At 40.7% G+C, this 19,821-nt stretch overlaps 1 protein-coding gene across 1 annotated transcript in view; it reads left to right on the plus strand.

The window, feature by feature from the left end:
* The window catches only part of ODAD2 (outer dynein arm docking complex subunit 2), a 187,059-nt gene that overhangs the window by 11,890 nt on the left and 155,348 nt on the right, over positions 1–19,821 (plus strand). Inside the window, exons 5-7 of the mRNA XM_060095515.1 lie at positions 470–576; positions 747–883; positions 3,162–3,278. Of these exons, the coding sequence (XP_059951498.1) occupies positions 470–576; positions 747–883; positions 3,162–3,278 (361 nt within the window). The remainder of the gene's footprint in view (positions 1–469; positions 577–746; positions 884–3,161; positions 3,279–19,821) is intronic.

The raw sequence follows: 19,821 nt of genomic DNA on the forward strand, positions 1-19,821 counted from the left end.
ATTTAATGTTGCATTCAATACGAATCACTGATTCTTTGTTGTTTTGACAGTGTTATAACACTGTAACCTGGTTAAAATTCACTGTAATTTTGTTGTTGTATAATTTAACTGATATTTTAATTACAAAAAAAGATATTCCTGGGCTTCCCTGGTGGCGCAGTGGTTGAGAGTCCGCCTGCCGATGCAGAGGACACGGGTTCGTGCCCTGGTCCGGGAAGATCCCACATGCTGCGGAGCGGCTGGGCCCGTGAGCCATGGCTGCTGAGCCTGCGCATCCGGAGCCTGTGCTCCGCAATGGGAGAGGCCACAACAGTGAGAGGCCACAACAGCGAGAGGCCCGCGTACAGAAAAAAAAAAAAAAAAAGAAAGAAAAAAGATATTCCCCCTGATATAATGAAATGTTTTCATGTTGTTTTCTGTAGATTCTGTTTTAAAGTATTTAAAATGAATTTCTAAACATTTATTTCAGAGAAATACGATTAAATCCAGGGACTGTTAAGAATGATATAGAGCTGCTTAAACGGTTCTCAGGAAAGGGAGAACAGACAGTCTTGGAATCTATCGAGTACACCTCAGGTTCACTTTATATTATATATATTTTCATAATTATATTTTCAAAATGCTTCAGTAGCTACATTAAATAAGAAATGAAAACTTAAAATTTCAATCCTATTTTTTTTGAAGCCCACCTATTTTACAAGTTGAGGTTAAGGAGCTCCTTTTAATTGATTGATAATTGGTTTCAGATTACGAATTTTCAAATGGATGTCGAGCCCCACCTTGGAGACAAATTCAAGGGGAAATTTGTTATGTGCTGGTGAAACCACACGATGCTGAAACTTTGTGCGTTACTTGTAGCAAAGAAGGAGTGTTTTTAAATGGTGTAAGTAATTTTTTAAAAACCGTATTGACTTTGGTCTCTGTCAGTGCAGGCATGTCTCCAGGATTGAATCCCAAAACCACAGAAAATGAAGTATGTTCTGTGGGATTCATGCAGATCCCTTTGCTGTGTGTTTGCTGTCTCTGTGTCCCCTTGTAGGTCCTTAAGTCAGTATTCTAGGAAATGGCCTTCAAAGTGACCCGTTCCACTAACTACAGCCTCTTTAACATAATCCGTTTGCTGATTAATGACACAGGTATTTAAGGAAAGACAAGTCGATAAAGGAGCACCAAGGTAATGCGGAAGCAGTTGGAAGAGTTGAGGGGACAGACGGGAGAGCAGGGAGGGGCCCCAAATGCGGGAGCCTGGAGGACGTGACGCCTGAGTTGGGGCCTCCGCGGTCTGGGGCCTAAGCGGCGGCTCCGGGCAGGGCCCGCGCAGACTGGGACTCAGACCCCTGAGGCGCGGAGCCTGCTTGCGTGGGCAGGGCTCCGCCACAGAACTGGGGTTCACACATCTGGAGAGTGATCACCTCCAGGCCGTGCTGGTCCCCTCAGAGCCCAGGTGTCTCCATGAAACCGGCCCCGGGGCCCTGAGGAGTGAGCAGCGCCCGGTTCGTGCCGGTGGTGCAGGGGCTGGGGCAGGATGGGGCAGCGCCTGGCCTGGGCCTCTGAGGCTGGGCCCGGGGCGGCTGTTAGTGGGGTATCTGAGGGGTCGTGGTGAGCCTGGTTCTGGGCCTCTGGGTTCTTCCAGAGGAAATGAGAACCAACTGTCGCTACTGGGAGCAACTGCCACTGCCGGGTGAGGGGCCGTTGCTTGGTGGCTCTGACAGGACGTGGGAGGGAGACGTCCCTTCTGCCTCCTCCAGCCTCCCCGCTGGCCTCTCCCCTGCCGGCCTCTCCCCGCCTGCTGCCCGAGACTCAGCCGGCCTGGCAGCGGAGAAACACAGCTCTGCAGGCTTCCGGCCCGAGGGTCGCAAAGCAGAGTGTGGGCGGTGGGCCTCGACCTGAGAGAGACGGTACATGGCCTTCTGGATCCTCTGGATTAAAACCTTGGCACTGAGCCTCACGTCTGCTGACTGAACTTGGCTAGAAGGAGCTCAGCTTCCTCCTCTGCAAACCTGGCTCTTGCTGTCTTCCATGTAAAACTGGGGCTCGCAGCAGAATTCTCCAGGGAGGGTCCAGATCCTTAATGGGGGCCCAGCTATCGCAGGGCGCCATTGGAGCCTTGGCCTGGGCTGCTCTCGACATGCGGCCGTGTTCTCGGCGGCGGGGCTTGTCTTCCGACCTGCCTTTCATGCTTGTCCCATTAGCGTGGTCCTGGGCTTATTTCTGCACAGAGGAGCCAGACAGCCTAACTATGATTTGCTTTCAGTTTGCTTTGATACTTAGAAAAGCGAAATCTCTAACCGGAAAATAAGAGCTTAGAGAAAAAAAGGAATGGTTCTCTTGGGCCTTCCAGAGTGGGGCAAGGACCCTTTGTTTCTGTAGAAGGCTGTGGACGCACGTACAACTTTATTTGACATGGAAACATCTGAGTGTTCCTCTCAGTTTAAAGAATGAAAGACAAGGACCTGAAGCTGTTCAGTCGTTACAAGAAAATATGTAACACACTACAGTTTACATGTATCTGTATGTTTTACATATATATACAGTTATACATGTAACACTACAGTTTTTGTGTGTATATGTATGTGCAAACACACAAATATAGGGTGCAGGGAGAGTAATAGTAGGAAAGCAAAGTGAAATGAGGACCGGAAAGAGAGAAGAGGAGAGACAGAGGCTGAGGATGGAGGGACAGGTGGTCACGTAGAGGTCCCACCCCTAGAAAATGAGCCCATAGCAATCTTGCTCCACACACAGCAGGGGTAGGGTGAGACCAACAGAAACAGCCTTTTATGTGGTGACATTCTAACCTCGAGGCCTTCTATGACTTCGTCAAAAGCTCTTGAAGTCATAATGCATTTTCACAGGAGAGAAGTGGGAAGGGAGCTTTCAGGTCTCTGCTGGATAGCAGCGTGCCCTGTGCATCTAGGGGGCACTTGGTAAAGGCTTGCTGAACGAATGAATGAATGAATGAACGAACGAATGAATGAATGAACGAATGAATGAATAGGTAACATTAAAAGGGAAGGGTGTGCCTGTACATTTCGTGTATAAAGACTACCACATGGATCCTTTAGAGAAGAAAACAATACTTGTGCTTGGGTTGTGATGTATTGATCAGGTCCTTATATCGCTCATCCATTAACTATAGCACCAAACTTTTTCTTCCAAAGGGCAAAACAGATAATGAGGAGGAAATTAATTATGAGAGAAAAGGAGAAATTTATAAAGACCTTGTCACACTTTTAAGAGAAAAATCAGCAATATTTTCCGAAAATATGTCTCAACAGGTAAGTTTTACAGTCTCTTTTGAGCTCTCATAGCATTATACTTTTTGGCTACAACTTTCTATAGCATAAAAAATTGGAGAGTAATTCTGCCTTGTTTTGGACAGTACTTTCAATTATTGGAGTGTTTCTCACAATATAAAGTAATAAATACTGTAAATGTAGCAATTTAAGAATGTTTCTGGTTTTCTTTAGGTGACAGGTGTAATATTTCAAAGTGCTTTCTAAATAGGACTTCTTCATTTTCCGTTTTGAATTAATTACACTAAGAACAAGGGACTCAGGTCTGTTAATGAAGCCTGGATGTTTTGATTATTTTTATCCTTTCTGGGAATCCCATGACTACTACCTAGTTGGATTGTCTTAATAAGTGTGTCAATTGCATGTGTATAAGAACTGTGCTTTGTGTCTCCCTTGGTTTGTGAAATAGTGCTGGACAAAGAAATCAGTCAGTATAATATTTTGTGAAAAAAATTTTGTTTGAAGCTGATGTAGGTAAGAAATGATATGCAAGGAACACTAGTGTGGTTCACTTATGCTCCGGGCTGATCCTCAGGCCGAGGGCAACTCCACAGAGCCCACAGAGCTCACTGATGAGGTCCATTGTCTTTCTGATGCTGCTGCTTGTGGAGCGCTCCGTTTTCTTGTCAGACTGCTGTCGCTCTTATCCTGGCACTTTGTCATCGTTTTGTGAATTCTTTTTGTTTCCTGGTGTTTGATCCCTTGTTTCCTGGTCCCCAGTTTTCCGTTGTTGCACTGCTGTTATTGTCATAAAGTACATATATACATAAAATATAAAATTTGCCACGTTAACCGTTTATTTAAGTGTATCATTCAGGGGCATGAAGTACATTCACAAAGTCGTGCAACCGTTACTACTGTTTCCAAACCTTCTTCATCATCTGAAACTGAGCAATATCTCTTCATTCCTCCTCCCCCAGCTCTTGGTAACCTCTAATCTACTTTCTGTCCCCATGAATTTACCTATTCTAGGTATTTCATATAAGTGGACTCATACAATATTTTGTCCTTTTCTTTTGGCCTATTTCACGTACCGTAATGTTTTCAAGGTTCATCCGTGACGTGCCTGTATCCGAACTTCATTCCTTTCTATGGCTGAATGATATTCCATATATGTATATACCAAATTTTATCTGTTCATCTATTGATGGACACTGGGTTTTTCCACCTTTGGTTATTGTGAAAAATATTATGAATATTGATGTACAAATATCTGAGTCCCTGTTTTCAATTCTTTTGGGTGTACACGTCGGGGTGGCATTTCTCAGTCATATGGGGGTAATTCTACGTTTAACTTTTGGAGGAACTTCCAAGCTGTTTCCACAGCAGCTGAACCATTTTACATTCCCAATGCAATGTATGAAGATTCCAGTTTCTTCACATCCTCACCAACACTTGATATTTTCTGTGTATGTTTGTGTTCATTATAGACATCCTAATAAGGGTGAACATGGTGTTGCATTGTGGTTTTGATTTGCATTTCCCTGATAATTAGTGATGTTGAGCATATTTTCATGTGCTTATTGGTCATTTGTATATCTTCTTTGAAGAAATGTCTATTCAAGTCCTTTGTCCATTAAAAAAATTAAGTTGTCTTGTTGTTGAGCTAGAGTTCTTTATATATTGGGGGTATTAATTCCTTATCAGGTAGAAGATTTGCAGATATTTCCCCCTATTGTATGAGTTATCTTTTTACTCATCTTGATAGTGTCCTTTGGTATACAAACATTTTAATTTTTTTTTTTTTTTTTTTTTTTTTTTTTTTTGCGGTATGCGGGCCTCTCACTGTTGTGGCCTCCCCCGTTGCGGAGCACAGGCTCCGGACGCGCAGGCTCCGGACGCGCAGGCTCAGCGGCCATGGCTCACGGGCCCAGCCGCTCCGCGGCATATGGGATCCTCCCAGACCGGGGCACGAACCCGTATCCCCTGCATCGGCAGGCGGACTCTCAACCACTTGCGCCACCAGGGAGGCCCCAAACATTTTAAATTTTGATAAAGTCTAATTAATATATTTTTTCTTTTGTTACCTGTGCTTTTGGTATCATATTTAAGGGAACATTGCTAAATCCAAGGTAATAAAGATTTGCCCTTAAGTTTTCCACTAAGAATTTTTTAGTTTTAGTCCTCTCAAGTTTAGGTCTTTGATTCATCTTGAGTTAGGTTTTGTACATGGTGTAAGGGACAACCTTCATTCCTTAGCACATGGATGTTCAGTTTTCCTAGCACCATTTGTTGAAGACACTGTTCTTTCCCCACTGAATGGTCTTGTCATCCTTGTTAAAAATCAACTGACCACAGATTTCAAGGTTTATTCTTGGGCTCTCAATTCTGTTCCATTGGTCTGTATGTCTATCTGTGTACCAGTACCATACTATTTTGATTACTATAGCTTTGTACTAGTTTTAAAATCAAAGTGAGTCCTCAAACTTTGTCCTTGTTTTTTCAAGACTGCTTTGGTTATTTGGGGTGCCTTGATTTTCTATATGAATTTTAGGCTTGGTTTTACCATTTCCACAAAAAACACCATTGAGATTTTGATAGGGATTGTATTGAATCTGTAGATTGCTTTGTATAGCACTGTCATCTTAACAATATTATCTTCTAATCCATGAGCATGGGAAGTTTTTCCATTTGTTTGTGTCTTCTTTAACTTCTTTCAGCAATGTTTTATAGTTTTCATTTGTATAAGTCTTTTGACTCCTTGGTTAAATTATTCCTAAGTATTTTATTCTCTTTGATGCTATTGTAAATGGAATTGTTTTCTTCGTTTCCTTTTTGATTGTCCACTGCTAGTGTATAGAAATACAACTGATTTTTGAGTGTTACAATCAGATTTGATTTTTGAATGTGAAGTTCAAAATTGAATCCTGCAACTTTGCTGAATTTATTTAATTCAGTTTCTTTTGAATCTTTAGGTTTTTCTATATATTAGATCAAGTCACCTGTGACCAGAGATAGTTTACTTTTTCCTTTCCAATTTGGATGTTTTAAATTTCTCTTGCAAAATTCCATGGCTAGAACTTTCATGACTATGTTGAATAGAAGTGGTGAAAGTAGATTTCTTGTCTTACTCCTTACTCCTTAGGGGAAATGCTTTCAGGCTTTTGCTACTGAATATGATGTTAGCTGTGGGCTTTCCATACATGGCCTTTATCTTGTTGAGGAAGTGCCCTTCTCATCAGTTTTCTTTTTGTTGGTCCACACCATCATTTTGGTAGTGCTTCCTGAGTAAAAGAGGCACATAGGAGGGAAAAAAATTGAGGGTTAGCATGTTTGAAAATATCTTTATTCTTCTCTCTCAGTTGATGTTTCTATAATGACAGTTTGAAAATAATTTTTACTTAGAATTTTAAAGGCATTTTTCCTATGTGACCTGTTTGTTTTGGCTTTTCCCATATAATGAGGCTTTAGGATTTTCTCTTATCCCTGATGTTCTGTAATTTTCATGATGATGTGGTTGGTGCTGGTTTTTGTTTGTTTTTCATTAATGATGACATATGTCCTTCAGAACTGGAAAAATATTTTTGTATTATATCTTTAAGCATTTTTTTCCTCTCTGATCTTTTTGTTCTTTTTTTGAAACTTCTGGTTGGATCTTGGGGCCTCTGAGACTGATCCGCTGATTTTCTTTTCTCTCATACACCCCACCACACTTTCTGCAAATATTCCTTTACTTAGTCTTCCAAACATTGTACAAATCTTTAAAATTTAGGCTCTTATGTTTTTAATGTTTTGTTTTGGGGTGTTTGTTTTTACAGACCACATGCTTTCATTTCTCTTGGGTAAAACCTCAGACTGAAATGGCAAGGTTATATGGTGGTTATATGTTTAACTTTTTAAGCAATCGGTAAACTGCTTTCCCAAGGGGTTATAACCATCTCCATCCGCTCTGGCAGTGCATGAGATGGACAGCTGTGCCACATACTCATCCATAAGTGGTACGGTCAGTACTTCATTTTACATGTTCTGATAGATGTGTACGGATATCTCACTGAGTTTTAATTTGCATTACTTGAATGTATCCTTTCATATGCTTATTTGCCATTTATATATCTTAAGTGGAAAAGTGTATATTCAGATCTTTTGCCCATTTTTTATTGGGTTGTTTGGTTTCTTATTACTGAGTTGTGAGATATACATACATACATATAGACTTATATATTCTTTCAGGTACAGGATTTATAAATAAATATTTTCTCCCAGTTTGTAGCTTGTTATTTCATTCTCCAAAAAGAGTCTTTCAAAGAGCAAATGTCCTCAATTTTGATGAAGTCCAACTTATTGTTCTTTTATAGTGTTGTACCTAATAAAGCTTTACCAAACCCAGTGTTACAAAGATTTTCTCCAGTGCTTTTTTTTTTTTTTTTCTCGGTATGCGGGCCTCTCACTGTTGTGGCCTCTCCCGTTGTGGAGCACAGGCTCCGGACGCACAGGCTCAGCGGCCATGGCTCATGGGCCCAGCCGCTCCGCGGCATGTGGGATCCTCCCGGACTGGGGCACGAACCCATGTCCCCCGCATCGGCAGGCAGACTCTCAACCACTGCGCCACCAGGGAAGCCCTCCAGTGCTTTGTTATAGAAGATTTTAAATGTTAGGTTTTACATTTAGGCCTATGATCCAATTTAATGTATTTTTTGTACATGATACGAGGTATGCATCAAAGTTCATTTTTTTCTTTTGCATGTAGATGTCTAGTTGTTCCAGCATCATTTGGTGAAAAAGAATTGTCCTTTCTTTGCACAGTTGTCCATTTATCTGGGTGTATTTCTGTTCCATTGATCTATTTGTCTATTTTTATACCAGAACCACACTGTCTTGATTACCAACTTACTTACATTAAGTCTTGGGTCAGGTAATATCAATGCTCTGATGTTGCTGTTGTTCTTTGGAGTTGCTGGCTATTCTATATCTTTTGCATGTCCGTTCGAATTTTATAGTCAGCTTGTCAATTTCTTCATAAAACCCCGAAGGAATTATGACTGATCTTGTGTTGAATCTATAGATCAATTTAAGAACTGACATCTTAACAATATTGGGGTTTCCAATCCCTGGAACATAGTATATCCCTCCATTTGTTTAGTATTACTTAGCATGTCTCTCCATCTTATTTAATTTCTCTCAGCATTGCTTTGTAACTTTCGGTCCACATGTCTTACACATCTCTTGTGAAACTTATCTGTAAATATTTCCTATTTGGGAGCTTTTTTTTAAAGAAAAAATCTTTATTGGAGTATAATTGCTTTACAATGGTGTGTTAGTTTCTGCTCTATAACAAAGTGAATCAGCTATACATATACATATGTTCCCACATCTCCTCCCTTGTGCGTCTCCCTCCCTCCCACCCTCCCTATCCCACCCCTCCAGATGGTCACAAAGCACCGAGCTGATCTCCCTGTGCTATGTGGCTGCTTCCCACTAACTATCCACTTCACGCTCAGTAGTGTATATATGTCCATGCCTCTCCCCTGCTTTGTCACAGCTTACCCTTCCCCCTCCCCATATCCTCAAGTCCATTCTCTAGTAGGTCTGTATCTTTATTCCTGTCTTACCCCTAGGTTCTTCATGACATTTTTTTCCCTTAACTTCCATATATATGTGTTAGCATACAGTATTTGTTTCTCTCTTTCTGACTTACTTCACTCTGTATGACAGACTCTAGGTCTATCCACCTCCTTACAAATAGCTCAATTTCGTTTCTTTTTTTTAAGATTGCCGAATTTTTAAAAAAATTTTTTAATCAAAGTATAGTTGATTTACAGTGTTGTGTTAGTTTCTGGTGTGCAACATCGTGATTCAGTTTTATATATATATATATATATATATATATTCTTTTTCATATTCTTTTCCATTATGCATAATTACAGTGTACTGAATATAGTTTCCTGTGCTATACAGTAGGACCTTGTTGTTCATCTATTTTATTTATTTATTTATTTATTATTAGTTTCTGCTTTATAACAAAGTGAATCAGTTATACATATACATCTGTTCCCATATCCCTTCCTCTTGCGTCTCCCACCCTCTCACCCTCCCTGTCCCACCCCTCCCGGAGGTCACAAAGCACCGAGCTGATCTCCCTGTGCTATGTGGCTGCTTCCCACTATCTACCTACCTTACGTTTGGTAGTGTATATATGTCCATGCCTCTCTCTCGCATTGTCACAGCTTACCCTTCCCCCTCCCCATATCCTCAAGTCCATTCTCAAATAGGTCTGTGTCTTTATCCCTGTTTTACCCCTAGGTTCTTCATGACTTTTTTTTTTCTTAAATTCCATATATATGTGTCAGCATATGGTATTTGTCTTTCTCTTTCTGACTTACTTCACTCTATATGACAAACTTTAGATCTATCCATCTCATTACAAATAGCTCAGTTTCAGTTCTTTTTATGGCTGAGTAATATTCCATTGTATATATGTGCCACATCTTCTTTATCCATTCATCCGATGATGGACACTTAGGTTGTTTCGATCTCTGGGCTATTGTGAATAGAGCTGCAACGAACATTTTGGTACATGTCTCTTTTTGAATTATGGTTTTCTCAGGGAATATGCCTAGTAGTGGGATTGCTGGGTCACATGGTAGTTCTATTCGTAGTTTTCTAAGGAACCTCCATTACTGTTCTCCATAGTGGCTGTACCAATTCACATTCCCACCAGCAGTGCAAGAGTGTTCCCTTTTCTCCACACCCTCTCCAGCATTTATTGTTTCTAGATTTTTTGATGATGGCCATTCTGACTGGTGTGAGATGATATCTCATTGTAGTTTTGATTTGCATTTCTCTAATGATTAATGATGTTGAGCATTCTTTCATGTGTTTGTTGGCAGTCTGTATATCTTCTTTGGAGAAATGTCTATTTAGGTCTTCTGCGCATTTTTGGATTGGGTTGTTTGTTTTTTTGTTATTGAGCTGCATGAGCTGCTTATAAATTTTGGAGATTAATCCTTTGTCAGTTGCTTCATTTGCAAATATTTTCTCCCATTCTGAGGGTTGTCTTTTGGTCTTATTTATGGTTTCCTTTGCTGTGCAAAAGCTTTGAAGTTTCATTAGGTCCCATTTGTTTTTATTTCCATTTCTCTAGGAGGTGGGTCAAAAAGTATCTTGCTGTGATGTATGTCATAGAGTGTTCTGCCTATGTTTTCCTCTTAGAGTTTGATAGTTTCTGTCCTTACATTTAGGTCTTTAATCCATTTTGAGCTTATTTTTGTGTATGGTGTTAGGGAGTGATCTTATCTCATACTTTTACATGTCCCTGTCCAGTTTTCCCAGCACCACTTATTGAAGAGGCTGTCCTTTCTCCACTGTACATTCCTGCCTCCTTTATCAAAGATAAGGTGACCATATGTCCGTGGGTTTATCTCTGGGCTTTCTATCCTGTTCCATTGATCTATCTTTCTGTTTTTGTGCCAGTACCCTATTGTCTTGATTACTGTAGCTTTGTAGTATAGTATGAAGTCAGGGAGCCTGATTCCTCCAGCTCCATTTTTCATTCTCAAGATTGCTTTGGCTATTCGGGGTCTTTTGTGTTTCCATACAAATTGTGAAATGTTTTGTTCTAGTTCTGTGAAAAATGCCAGTGGTAGTTTGATAGGGATTGCATTGAATCTGTAGATTGCTTTGGGTAGTAGAGTCATTTTCACAATGTTGATTCTTCCAATCCAAGAACATGGTACATCTCTCCATCTATTTGTATCATCTTTAATTTCTTTCATCAGTGTCTTATAATTTTCTGCATACAGGTCTTTTGTCTCCTTAGGTAGGTTTATTCCTAGATATTTTATTCTTTTTGTTGCAATGGTAAATGGGAATGCTTTCTTAATTTCACGTTCAGCTTTTCGATCATTAGTGTATAGGAATGCAAGAGATTTCTGTGCATTAATTTTGTATCCTGCTACTTTGCCAAATTCATTGATTAGCTCTAGTAGTTTTCTGGTAGCATCTTTAGGATTCTCTATGTATAGTATCATGTCATCTGCAAATAGTGACAGCTTTACTTCTTCTTTTCCGATTTGGATTCCTTTTATTTCCTTTTCTTCTCTGATTGCTGTGGCTAAAACTTACAAAACTATGTTGAATAAGAGTGGTGAGAATGGGCAACCTTGTCTTGTTCCTGATCTTCGTGGAAATGGTTTCAGTTTTTCACCATTGAGGACGATGTTGGTTTTGGGTTTGTCATATATGACCTTTGTTATGTTGAGGAAAGTTCCCTCTATGCCTACTTTCTGCAGGTGTTTATCATAAATGTGTGTTGAATTTTGTTGAAAGCTTTCTCTGCATCTATTGAGATGATCATATGGTTTTTCTCCTTCAATTTGTTAATATGGTGTATCACATTGATTGAGTTGCTTATATTGAAGAATCCATGCATTCCTGGGATAAAACCCCACTTGATCGTGGTGTATGATCCTTTTAATGTGCTGTTGGATTCTGTTTGGTAGTATTTTGTTGAGGAGTTTTGCATCTATGTTCATCAGTGATATTGGCCTGTAGTTTTCTTTCTTTGTGACATCCTTGTCTGGTTTTGGTATCAAGGTGATGGTGGCCTCGTAGAATGAGTTTGGGAGTGTTCCTCCCTCTGCTATATTTTGGAAGAGTTTGAGAGGGATAGGTGTTAGCTCTTCTCTAAATGTTTGATAGAATTTGCCTGTGAAGCTGTCTGGTCCTGGGCTTTTGTTTGTTGGAAGATTTTTTTTATCACAGTTTCAATTTCAGTGCTTGTGATTGGTCTGTTCATGTTTTCTATTTCTTCCTGATTCAGTCTTGGCAGGTTGTGCATTTCTAAGACTTTGTCCATTTCTTCCAGGTTGTCCATTTTATTGGCATAGAGTTGCTTGTAGTAATCTCTCACGATCTTTTGTATTTCTGCAGTGTCAGTTGTTACTTCTCCTTTTTCATTTCTAATTCTATTGATTTGAGTCTTCTCCCTTTTTTTCTTGATGAGTCTGGCTAATGGTTTGTCAATTTTGTTTATCTTCTCAAAGAACCAGCTTTTAGTTTTATTGATCTTTGCTATCATTTCCTTCATTTCTTTTTCATTTATTTCTGATCTGATTTTTCTTTCTTTCTTTCTTTCCGCTAACTTTGGGGGTTTTTTGTTCTTCTTTCTCTAATTGCTTTAGGTGCAAGGTTAGGTTGTTTATTCAAGATGTTTCCTGTTTCTTAAGGTAGGATTGTATTGCTATAAACTTCCCTCTTAGAACTGCTTTTGCTGCATCCCATAGGTTTGGGTCGTTGTGTCTCCATTGTCTTTTGTTTCTAGGTATTTTTTTATTTCCTCTTTGATTTCTTCAGTGATCACTTCGTTATTAAATAGTGTATTGTTTAGCCTCCATGTGTTTGTATTTTTTTTCAGATCTTTTCCTGTAATTGATATCTAGTCTCATAGCGTTGTGGTGGGAAAGATACTTGATATAATTTCAATTTTCTTAAATTTAGCAAGGCTTGATTTGTGGCCCAAGGTATGATCTATCCTGGAGAATGTTCCATGAGCACTTGAGAAAAATGTGTATTCTGTTGTTTTTGGATGGAATGTCCTATAAATATCAATTAAATATCCATCTTGTTTAATTTATCATTTAAAGCTTGTGTTTCCTTATTTATTTTCATTTTGGATGATCTGTCCATTGGTGATAGTAGGGTGCTAAAGTCCCCTACTGTGAATGTGTTACTGTCGATTTCCCCTTTTATGGCTGTTAGTATTTGCCTTATGTCTTGAGGTGCTCCTGTGTTAGGTGCATAAATATTTACAATTGTTACATCTTCATCTTGGATTGATCCCCTGATCATTATGTAGTGTCCTTCTTTGTCTCTTGTAATAGTCTTTATTTTAAAGTCTATTTTGTCTGATATGAGAATTGCTACTCCAGCTTTCTTTTGGTTGCCATTTGCATGGAATATCTTTTTCCATCCCCTTACTCTCAGTCTGTATGTGTCACTAGGTCTGAAGTGGGTCTCTTGTAGACAGCACATATATGGGTCTTGTTTTTGTATCCATTCAGCCAATCTGTGTCTTTTGGTGGGAGCATTTAGTCCATTTACATTGAAGGTAATTATCGATATGTATGTTCCCATTCCCATTTTCTTAATTGTTTTGGGTTCGTTATGGTAGGTGTTTTCCTTCTCTTGTGTTTCTTGCCTAGAGACGTTCCTTTAAAATTTGTTGTAAAGCTGGTTTGGTGGTGCTGAACTCTCTCAGCTTTTGCTTGTCTCTAAAGGTTTTAATTTCTCCATCCAATCTGAATGAGATCCTTGCTGGGTAGAGTAATCTTGGTTGCAGTTTGTTCTCCTTCATCACTTTAAATATGTCCTGCCAGTCCCTTCTGGCTTGCAGAGTTCTGCTGAAAGATCAGCTGTTAACCTTATGGGGATTCCCTTGTGTGTTATTTGTTGTTTTTCCCTTGCTGCTTTTAATATGTTTTCTTTGTGTTTAATTTTTGACAGTTTGATTAATATGTGTCTTGGCATATTTCTCCTTGGTTTTATTGTGTATGGGACTCTCTGTGCCTCCTGGACTTGATTAACTATTTCCTTTCCCATATTAGGGAAGTTCTTAACTATAATCTCTTCAAATATTTTCTCAGTCCCTTTCTTTTTCTCTTCTTCTTCTGGAACCCCTATAATTCAAATGTTGGTGCGTTTAATGTTGTCCCAGAGGTCTCTGAGACTGTCCTCAGTTCTTTTCATTCTTTTTTCTTTATTCTGCTCTGCAGTAGTTATTTCCACTATTTTATCTTCCAGGTCACTTACCCGTTCTTCTGCCTCAGTTATTCTGCTATTGATCCCATCTAGAGTATTTTTAATTTCATTTATTGTGGTGTTCATTGTTGCTTGTTTCATCTTTAGTTCTTCTAGGTCCTTGTTAAATGTTTCTTGCATTTTCTCTATTTCCAAGATTTTAGATCATCTTTACTATCATTATTCTGAATTCTTTTTCAGGGAGACTGCCTATTTCTTCTCATTTGTTAGGTCTGGTGGGTTTTTATCTTGCTCCTTCATCTGCTGTGTGTTTTTCTGTCTTCTCATTTTGCTTATCTTACTGTGTTTGGGGGGTCTCCTTTTTGCAGGCTGCTGGTTCGTAGTTCCTGTTGTTTTTGGTCTCTGTCCCCAGTGGCTAAGGTTGGTTCAGTGGGTTGTGTAGGCTTCCTGGTGGAGGGGACTAGTGCCTGTGTCCTGGTGGATGAAGCTGGATCTTGTCTTTCTGGTGGGCAGGTCCACGTCTGGTGGTGTGTTTTGGGGTGTCTGTTGACTTATTATGATTTTAGGCAGCCTCTCTGCTAATGGGTGGGGTTGTGTTCCTGTCTTGCTAGTTGTTTGGCATAGGGTGTCCAGCACTGTAGCTTGCTGGTCGTTGAGTGAAGCTGGGTGCTGGTGTTGAGATGGAGATCTCTGGGAGATTTTCGCCGTTTGATATTATGTGGAGCTGGGAGGTCTCTTGTTGACCAATGTCCTGAAGTTGGCTCTCCCACCTCAGAGGCACAGCATTGATTCCTGGCTGCAGCACCAAGAGGCTTTCATCCACACGGCTCAGAAGAATAAAAGGGAGAAAAAGTAGAAATAAAGAATTAAAAGAAAGGAAGGAAGAAAGAAAGGAAGGAGGGAGGGAGGGAGGAAGGGAGGAAAAAAAGAAAGAAGATAAAATAAAATAGAGTAAGATAAAATAAAGTTATTAAAATAAAAAATAATTTTGAAAAAAAAATTTTTTTTAAACCGAAAAACAAAACCAAAAAAACGGACAGATAGAACCCTAGTACAAATGGTGGAAGCAAAGCTATAGAGACAGAATCTCACACAGAAGCATACACATACACACTCACAAAAAGAGGAAAAGGGGAAAAATCATAAATATTGCTCTCAAAGTCCACCTCCTCAACTTGGGATGGTTCGTTGTCTATTCAGGTATTCCACAGATGTAGGTACATCACGTTGATTGTGGAGATTTAATCCGCTGCTTCTGAGGCTGCTGGGAGAGATTCCCCTTTCTCTTCTTCGTTCGCACAGCTCCCGGGGCTCAGCTTTGGATTCGGCCCCGCCTCTGCGTGTAGGTCGCCGGAGGACGTCTGTTCTTCGCTCAGACAGGACGGGGTTAAAGGAGCCGCTGATTCGGGGGCTCTGGCTCCCTCAGGCCGCGGGGGAGGGAGGGGCACGGAGGCGGGGCGAGCGTGCGTCGGCGGAGGCCGGCGTGACGTTGCGTCAGCACGAGGCGCGCCCGTGCTTTCTCCCGGGGATGTGGTCTGTGGAGCCCGGGACCGTGGCAGTGGGGGGCAGCACAGGCTCCCGGGAGGGGAGGTGTGGAGAGTGACCTGCGCTCGCACAGAGCCTTCTTGGTGGCGGCAGCAGCAGCAGCAGCCTTAGTGTCTCATGCCCGTCTCTGGGGTCCGCGCTTTCGCTCGCGCCCGTCTCTGTAGCTCCTTTAAGCAGCGCTTTGAATCCCCTCTCCTCGCGCACCAAGAAACAAAGAGGTAAGAAGAAGTCTCTTGCCTCTTCGGCAGCTCCAGACTTTTCCCCGGACTCCCTCCCGGCCGGCCGTGGCGCACTAACCCCCTTCAGGCTGTGTTCCCGCCGCCAGCGCTCTGACTGAAGCCCAAGCCTCAGCTCCCAGCCCCGCCCGTCCCGGCGGCTGGAGCAGACAAGCCTCTCGGGCTGGTGAGTGCCGGTCGACACCCATACTCTGTGCGGGAATCTCTCCGCTTTGCCCTCCGCATCCCTGTTGCTGTGCTCTCCTCCGCTACTCCGAAGCTTTCCCCCTCCGCCACCCGCAGTCTCCGTCCGCGAAGGGGCTCCTAATGAGTGGAGACCTTTCCTCCTTCACGGCTCCCTCCCTCCCTGCAGGAAGACCTCCCTGCAGGTCCCATCCCTATTCTTTTGTCTCTGTTTTTCCTTTTTTCTTTTGCCCTACCCAGGTACGTGGGGGAGTGTCTTGCCTTTTGGGAGGTCTGAGGTCTTCCGCCAGCGTTCAGTAGGTGTTCTGTTGGAGTTGTTCCACGTGTAGATGTATTTCTGGTGTATCTGTGGGGAAGAGGGTGACCTCCGCGTCTTACTCTTCCGCCATCTTCCCCTTCCGCCATCTTCCTCGCTCGTCCGGGACCTTTTTTTTTTTTTTTTTTTTCTCTTTTTGCGGTATGTGGGCCTCTCACTGTTGTGGCTTCTCCCGTTGCGGAGCACAGGCTCCGGATGCGCAGGCCCAGCGGCCATGGCTCACGGGCCCAGCCGCTCCGCGGCATATGGGATCCTCCCAGACCGGGGCACGAACCCGTATCCCCTGCATCGGCAGGCGGACTCTTAACCACTGCGCCACCAGGGTGGCCCCGGGAGCTATTTTTAACATAGGTTTAAAACGTCAATTTCTGGTTACTTGTTGCTACTATATAAAAATACACTTGATTTTTGTATATTGATTTCATACGCTGAAACCTTGCTAAAGTCCCTTATTAGTTTGTAGATTTCAAAAGGTCTTCTATGTAGATAGTCATATTGTCTATAAATAAAGATCATTTTACCTCTTCCTTTACAATTTCAGTGATTTTATTTATTTTTCTTTCCTTAATGCACTAGCTGGAACCTCCAGTACGGAATTGAATAGACGTGGTTTCTTGTTCCTGATGGTAAAGGGAAAACTTTCAGTTTCTAATTATTGTTAGCTGTCGGTTTTTCATAGATGAAATTTATAAGGTTGAGGAAGTTCCCCTCTATTCCAAGTTGTTGAGAACTTTATTAGGATTGGATATTGGATTTTATCAAATGATATTTCTGTACCTATTGCATTTATCATGTTCTTTTTTTCCTTTTTTAGTTTAACATGGTGAATTACATTCATTTTCAAATGATAAACCAACCTTACATTTCTGGGACAAACTTCATTTGTTCAGAGTGTATTTTCCTTTTTATATACTTTAAAACTTTAATTTGCTAAGATTTTATTAAGACGTTTTTCATCTATGTAAGATTATCAATGTGTAGTTTTTTTTCTTTAATAGCTTTGTCTGGTTTGGGTATCAGAGTAATACTGGCCTTATAGAATGATTTGGAAAGTTTTATCTCCCATTCAATTTTCTGGAAGAGTTTGTGTAGAATTGCTATTCTTTCTGTCTTAACTGTTTGGTAGAATTCACCAGTGAAGCAATCCGTGCCTGGAGTGTAGGAAGGTTTTTAACTACAAATTCTATGTCCTTACTAGTTCTAGGACCATGCAGGTTACCTGTTTCTTCTTGAGGGAGCTTGCTAGGTTGTCTTTAAAGGAATGCATCCCTTTCATCTAAGTTGTTGAACTGATTGGTATAAACTTGTTTATTCTTTTTTTTTTTTTTTTTTTTTTTTTTTTGCGGTACGCGGGCCTCTCACTCCTGTGGCCTCCCCCGCTCCAGACGCGCAGGCTCAGCGGCCATGGCTCAGGGGCCCAGCCGCTCCGCGGCATGTGGGATCTTCCCGGACCAGGGCACGAACCCGTGTCCCCTGCATCGGCAGGCAGACTCCCAACCACTGTGCCACCAGGGAAGCCCCTTGTTTATTCTTTTATTAACCTTTTAACAACTGTAGAATCTGTAGCTATTGTTACCTCTTTCGTGCCTGGTATTAATCATTGTGTTTTATTTTTTCTTGATCCATCTGGCTAGAAGTCCATCAGTTTTCTCAGTTCTCTCAGAGAATTAGCTTTTGGTTTCATTGATTTTTCTCCATTTTTCTTTTTTCTTCTTCACTTTGATATTTATTCTTTTCTTTTTACTTAGAGTTTCATTTACTCTTATTTCTCTAGATATTTTAATCATACATTTAATTTAATCTAGTTATGTTTGCATTGAAAGGGATTTTGGTGATTTCAGGGGTGAATATTAAGAAAGAATTCTCTTAAGTCTACATTCATCTATAGAGAATTTGTCTTTTGGACAAAGACATTCAGAAACAAGTGAGCACCTCTCTGGGGCAGGACAGCAGTAAGATGGAAGGCAGTCTCCACTGTCCTGCTCTCACCGTAGCGCTGACAGTTCAGAGATGCATCTATTTTTACATCCTTCTGCCTGTTTTGAGTTTATGTTGCTCTTCTTTTGCTAGTTTCTTAAGGTGGCAGCTTAGACTCTTGATTTGAGAGTTTGATTCATTTCTAATGTAAGTATTTAGTGCTATAAATTGCCCTTACAGAACTTCACCTACCTGTCACACATTTTGGTGTTATATTATCACTGTTTTCATTTTCATTCAGTTTTATTTTTTAAAATTCCCTTAAATCCACTGTACCTCAATAAAAATTTTTTTCCTTGAGACTTCCTCTTTGATCCATGATTATTTAGAAGTTTGTTGTTTAGCATTAGATTTTTCTATTACATGATTCATTGTTAGTTTGATTCCACTGTAGTCAGAGAGCACACTCTAAATAACTTAAATCTTTATAAATTTGGTTTTTGGTGTGGTTGAGTTCTTCATATCCTTGCTGATTTTCTATCAGTGTTGAGAGAAGGATTTGAAATCCTCCAACAATAATTGTAGATTTGTCTGTTTCTCCTCTTAGTTCTATCTGTTTTTGTGTTTGCAGCTCTGCATACACATTTAGGATTATGTCTTCTTGATTGACCATTTTATCATTATGTAATGTCCCTCTCTGTCTTTGGTGGTTTTCTTTTTTCTGAAGGGTACTTAATCTGTTATTCATATAGCCACTCCTACCTTTTTTTTTTTTTTTTTTTTTTTTGCGGTATGCGGGCCTCTCACTGTTGTGGCCTCTCCCGTTGCGGAGCACAGGCTCCGGACGCGCAGGCCCAGCGGCCATGGCCCACGGGCCCAGCCGCCCCGCGGCATATGGGATCCTCCCAGACCGGGGCACGAACCCGCATCCCCTGCACCGGCAGGCGGACTCTCAACCACTTGCGCCACCAGGGAGGCCCCTACGTTTTTTTTAAACTAACGTTTGCATGGTGTATCTTTTTCCCTTCTTTGACTTTCAAGCTACCTATATCATTATATTTGTAGTGAGTTTCTTGTAGACAGCATATAGTTGAGTCATTTGTAAAATCCATTTTCTGAAACTCTATATATTGATGTATCCATTGGTGTGTTTAAGTTGTTTACTTTTAATTATTGATATGTGAGAGCTTAAGTCTGCCAGCTTAGTTTCATTTTCTGTTTTTTCCTTCTGTTTTCTGTTTTCTTTCACTTTTTTTTTTCCTGGTTTTCTTTGGATTACTTGAACATTTTTTTTTAATTCCATTTTGATTTTTCCATAGTGTTTTGAGTGTATCTCTTTGTGTAGAGTTTTTGGTGGTTGTTATAGATATTGTATTATACATAATTTATCATAATCTACTGGTGTGACATTTTACCACGTGAGTGAAGTATAGAAACCATATCTCCCTTTAAGTCCCTTTACCCTCTCTCATTTATATTTGCCTTTATTTCCTTCATATTGATAACTGTATGAGACAATGTTATAATTTGTGCCTCAACCATCAAACATCATTTAGAAAACTCAAGAGGAGAATGAAAGTCTTTTGTATGTACCCATGCTTTTATTCTTTCTGTTCTTTTCTTTCTGGTGTTG

Source organism: Mesoplodon densirostris, chromosome 4, assembly GCF_025265405.1.
Source record: "Mesoplodon densirostris isolate mMesDen1 chromosome 4, mMesDen1 primary haplotype, whole genome shotgun sequence".
In the NCBI taxonomy this organism is placed as follows: domain Eukaryota; kingdom Metazoa; phylum Chordata; class Mammalia; order Artiodactyla; family Ziphiidae; genus Mesoplodon; species Mesoplodon densirostris.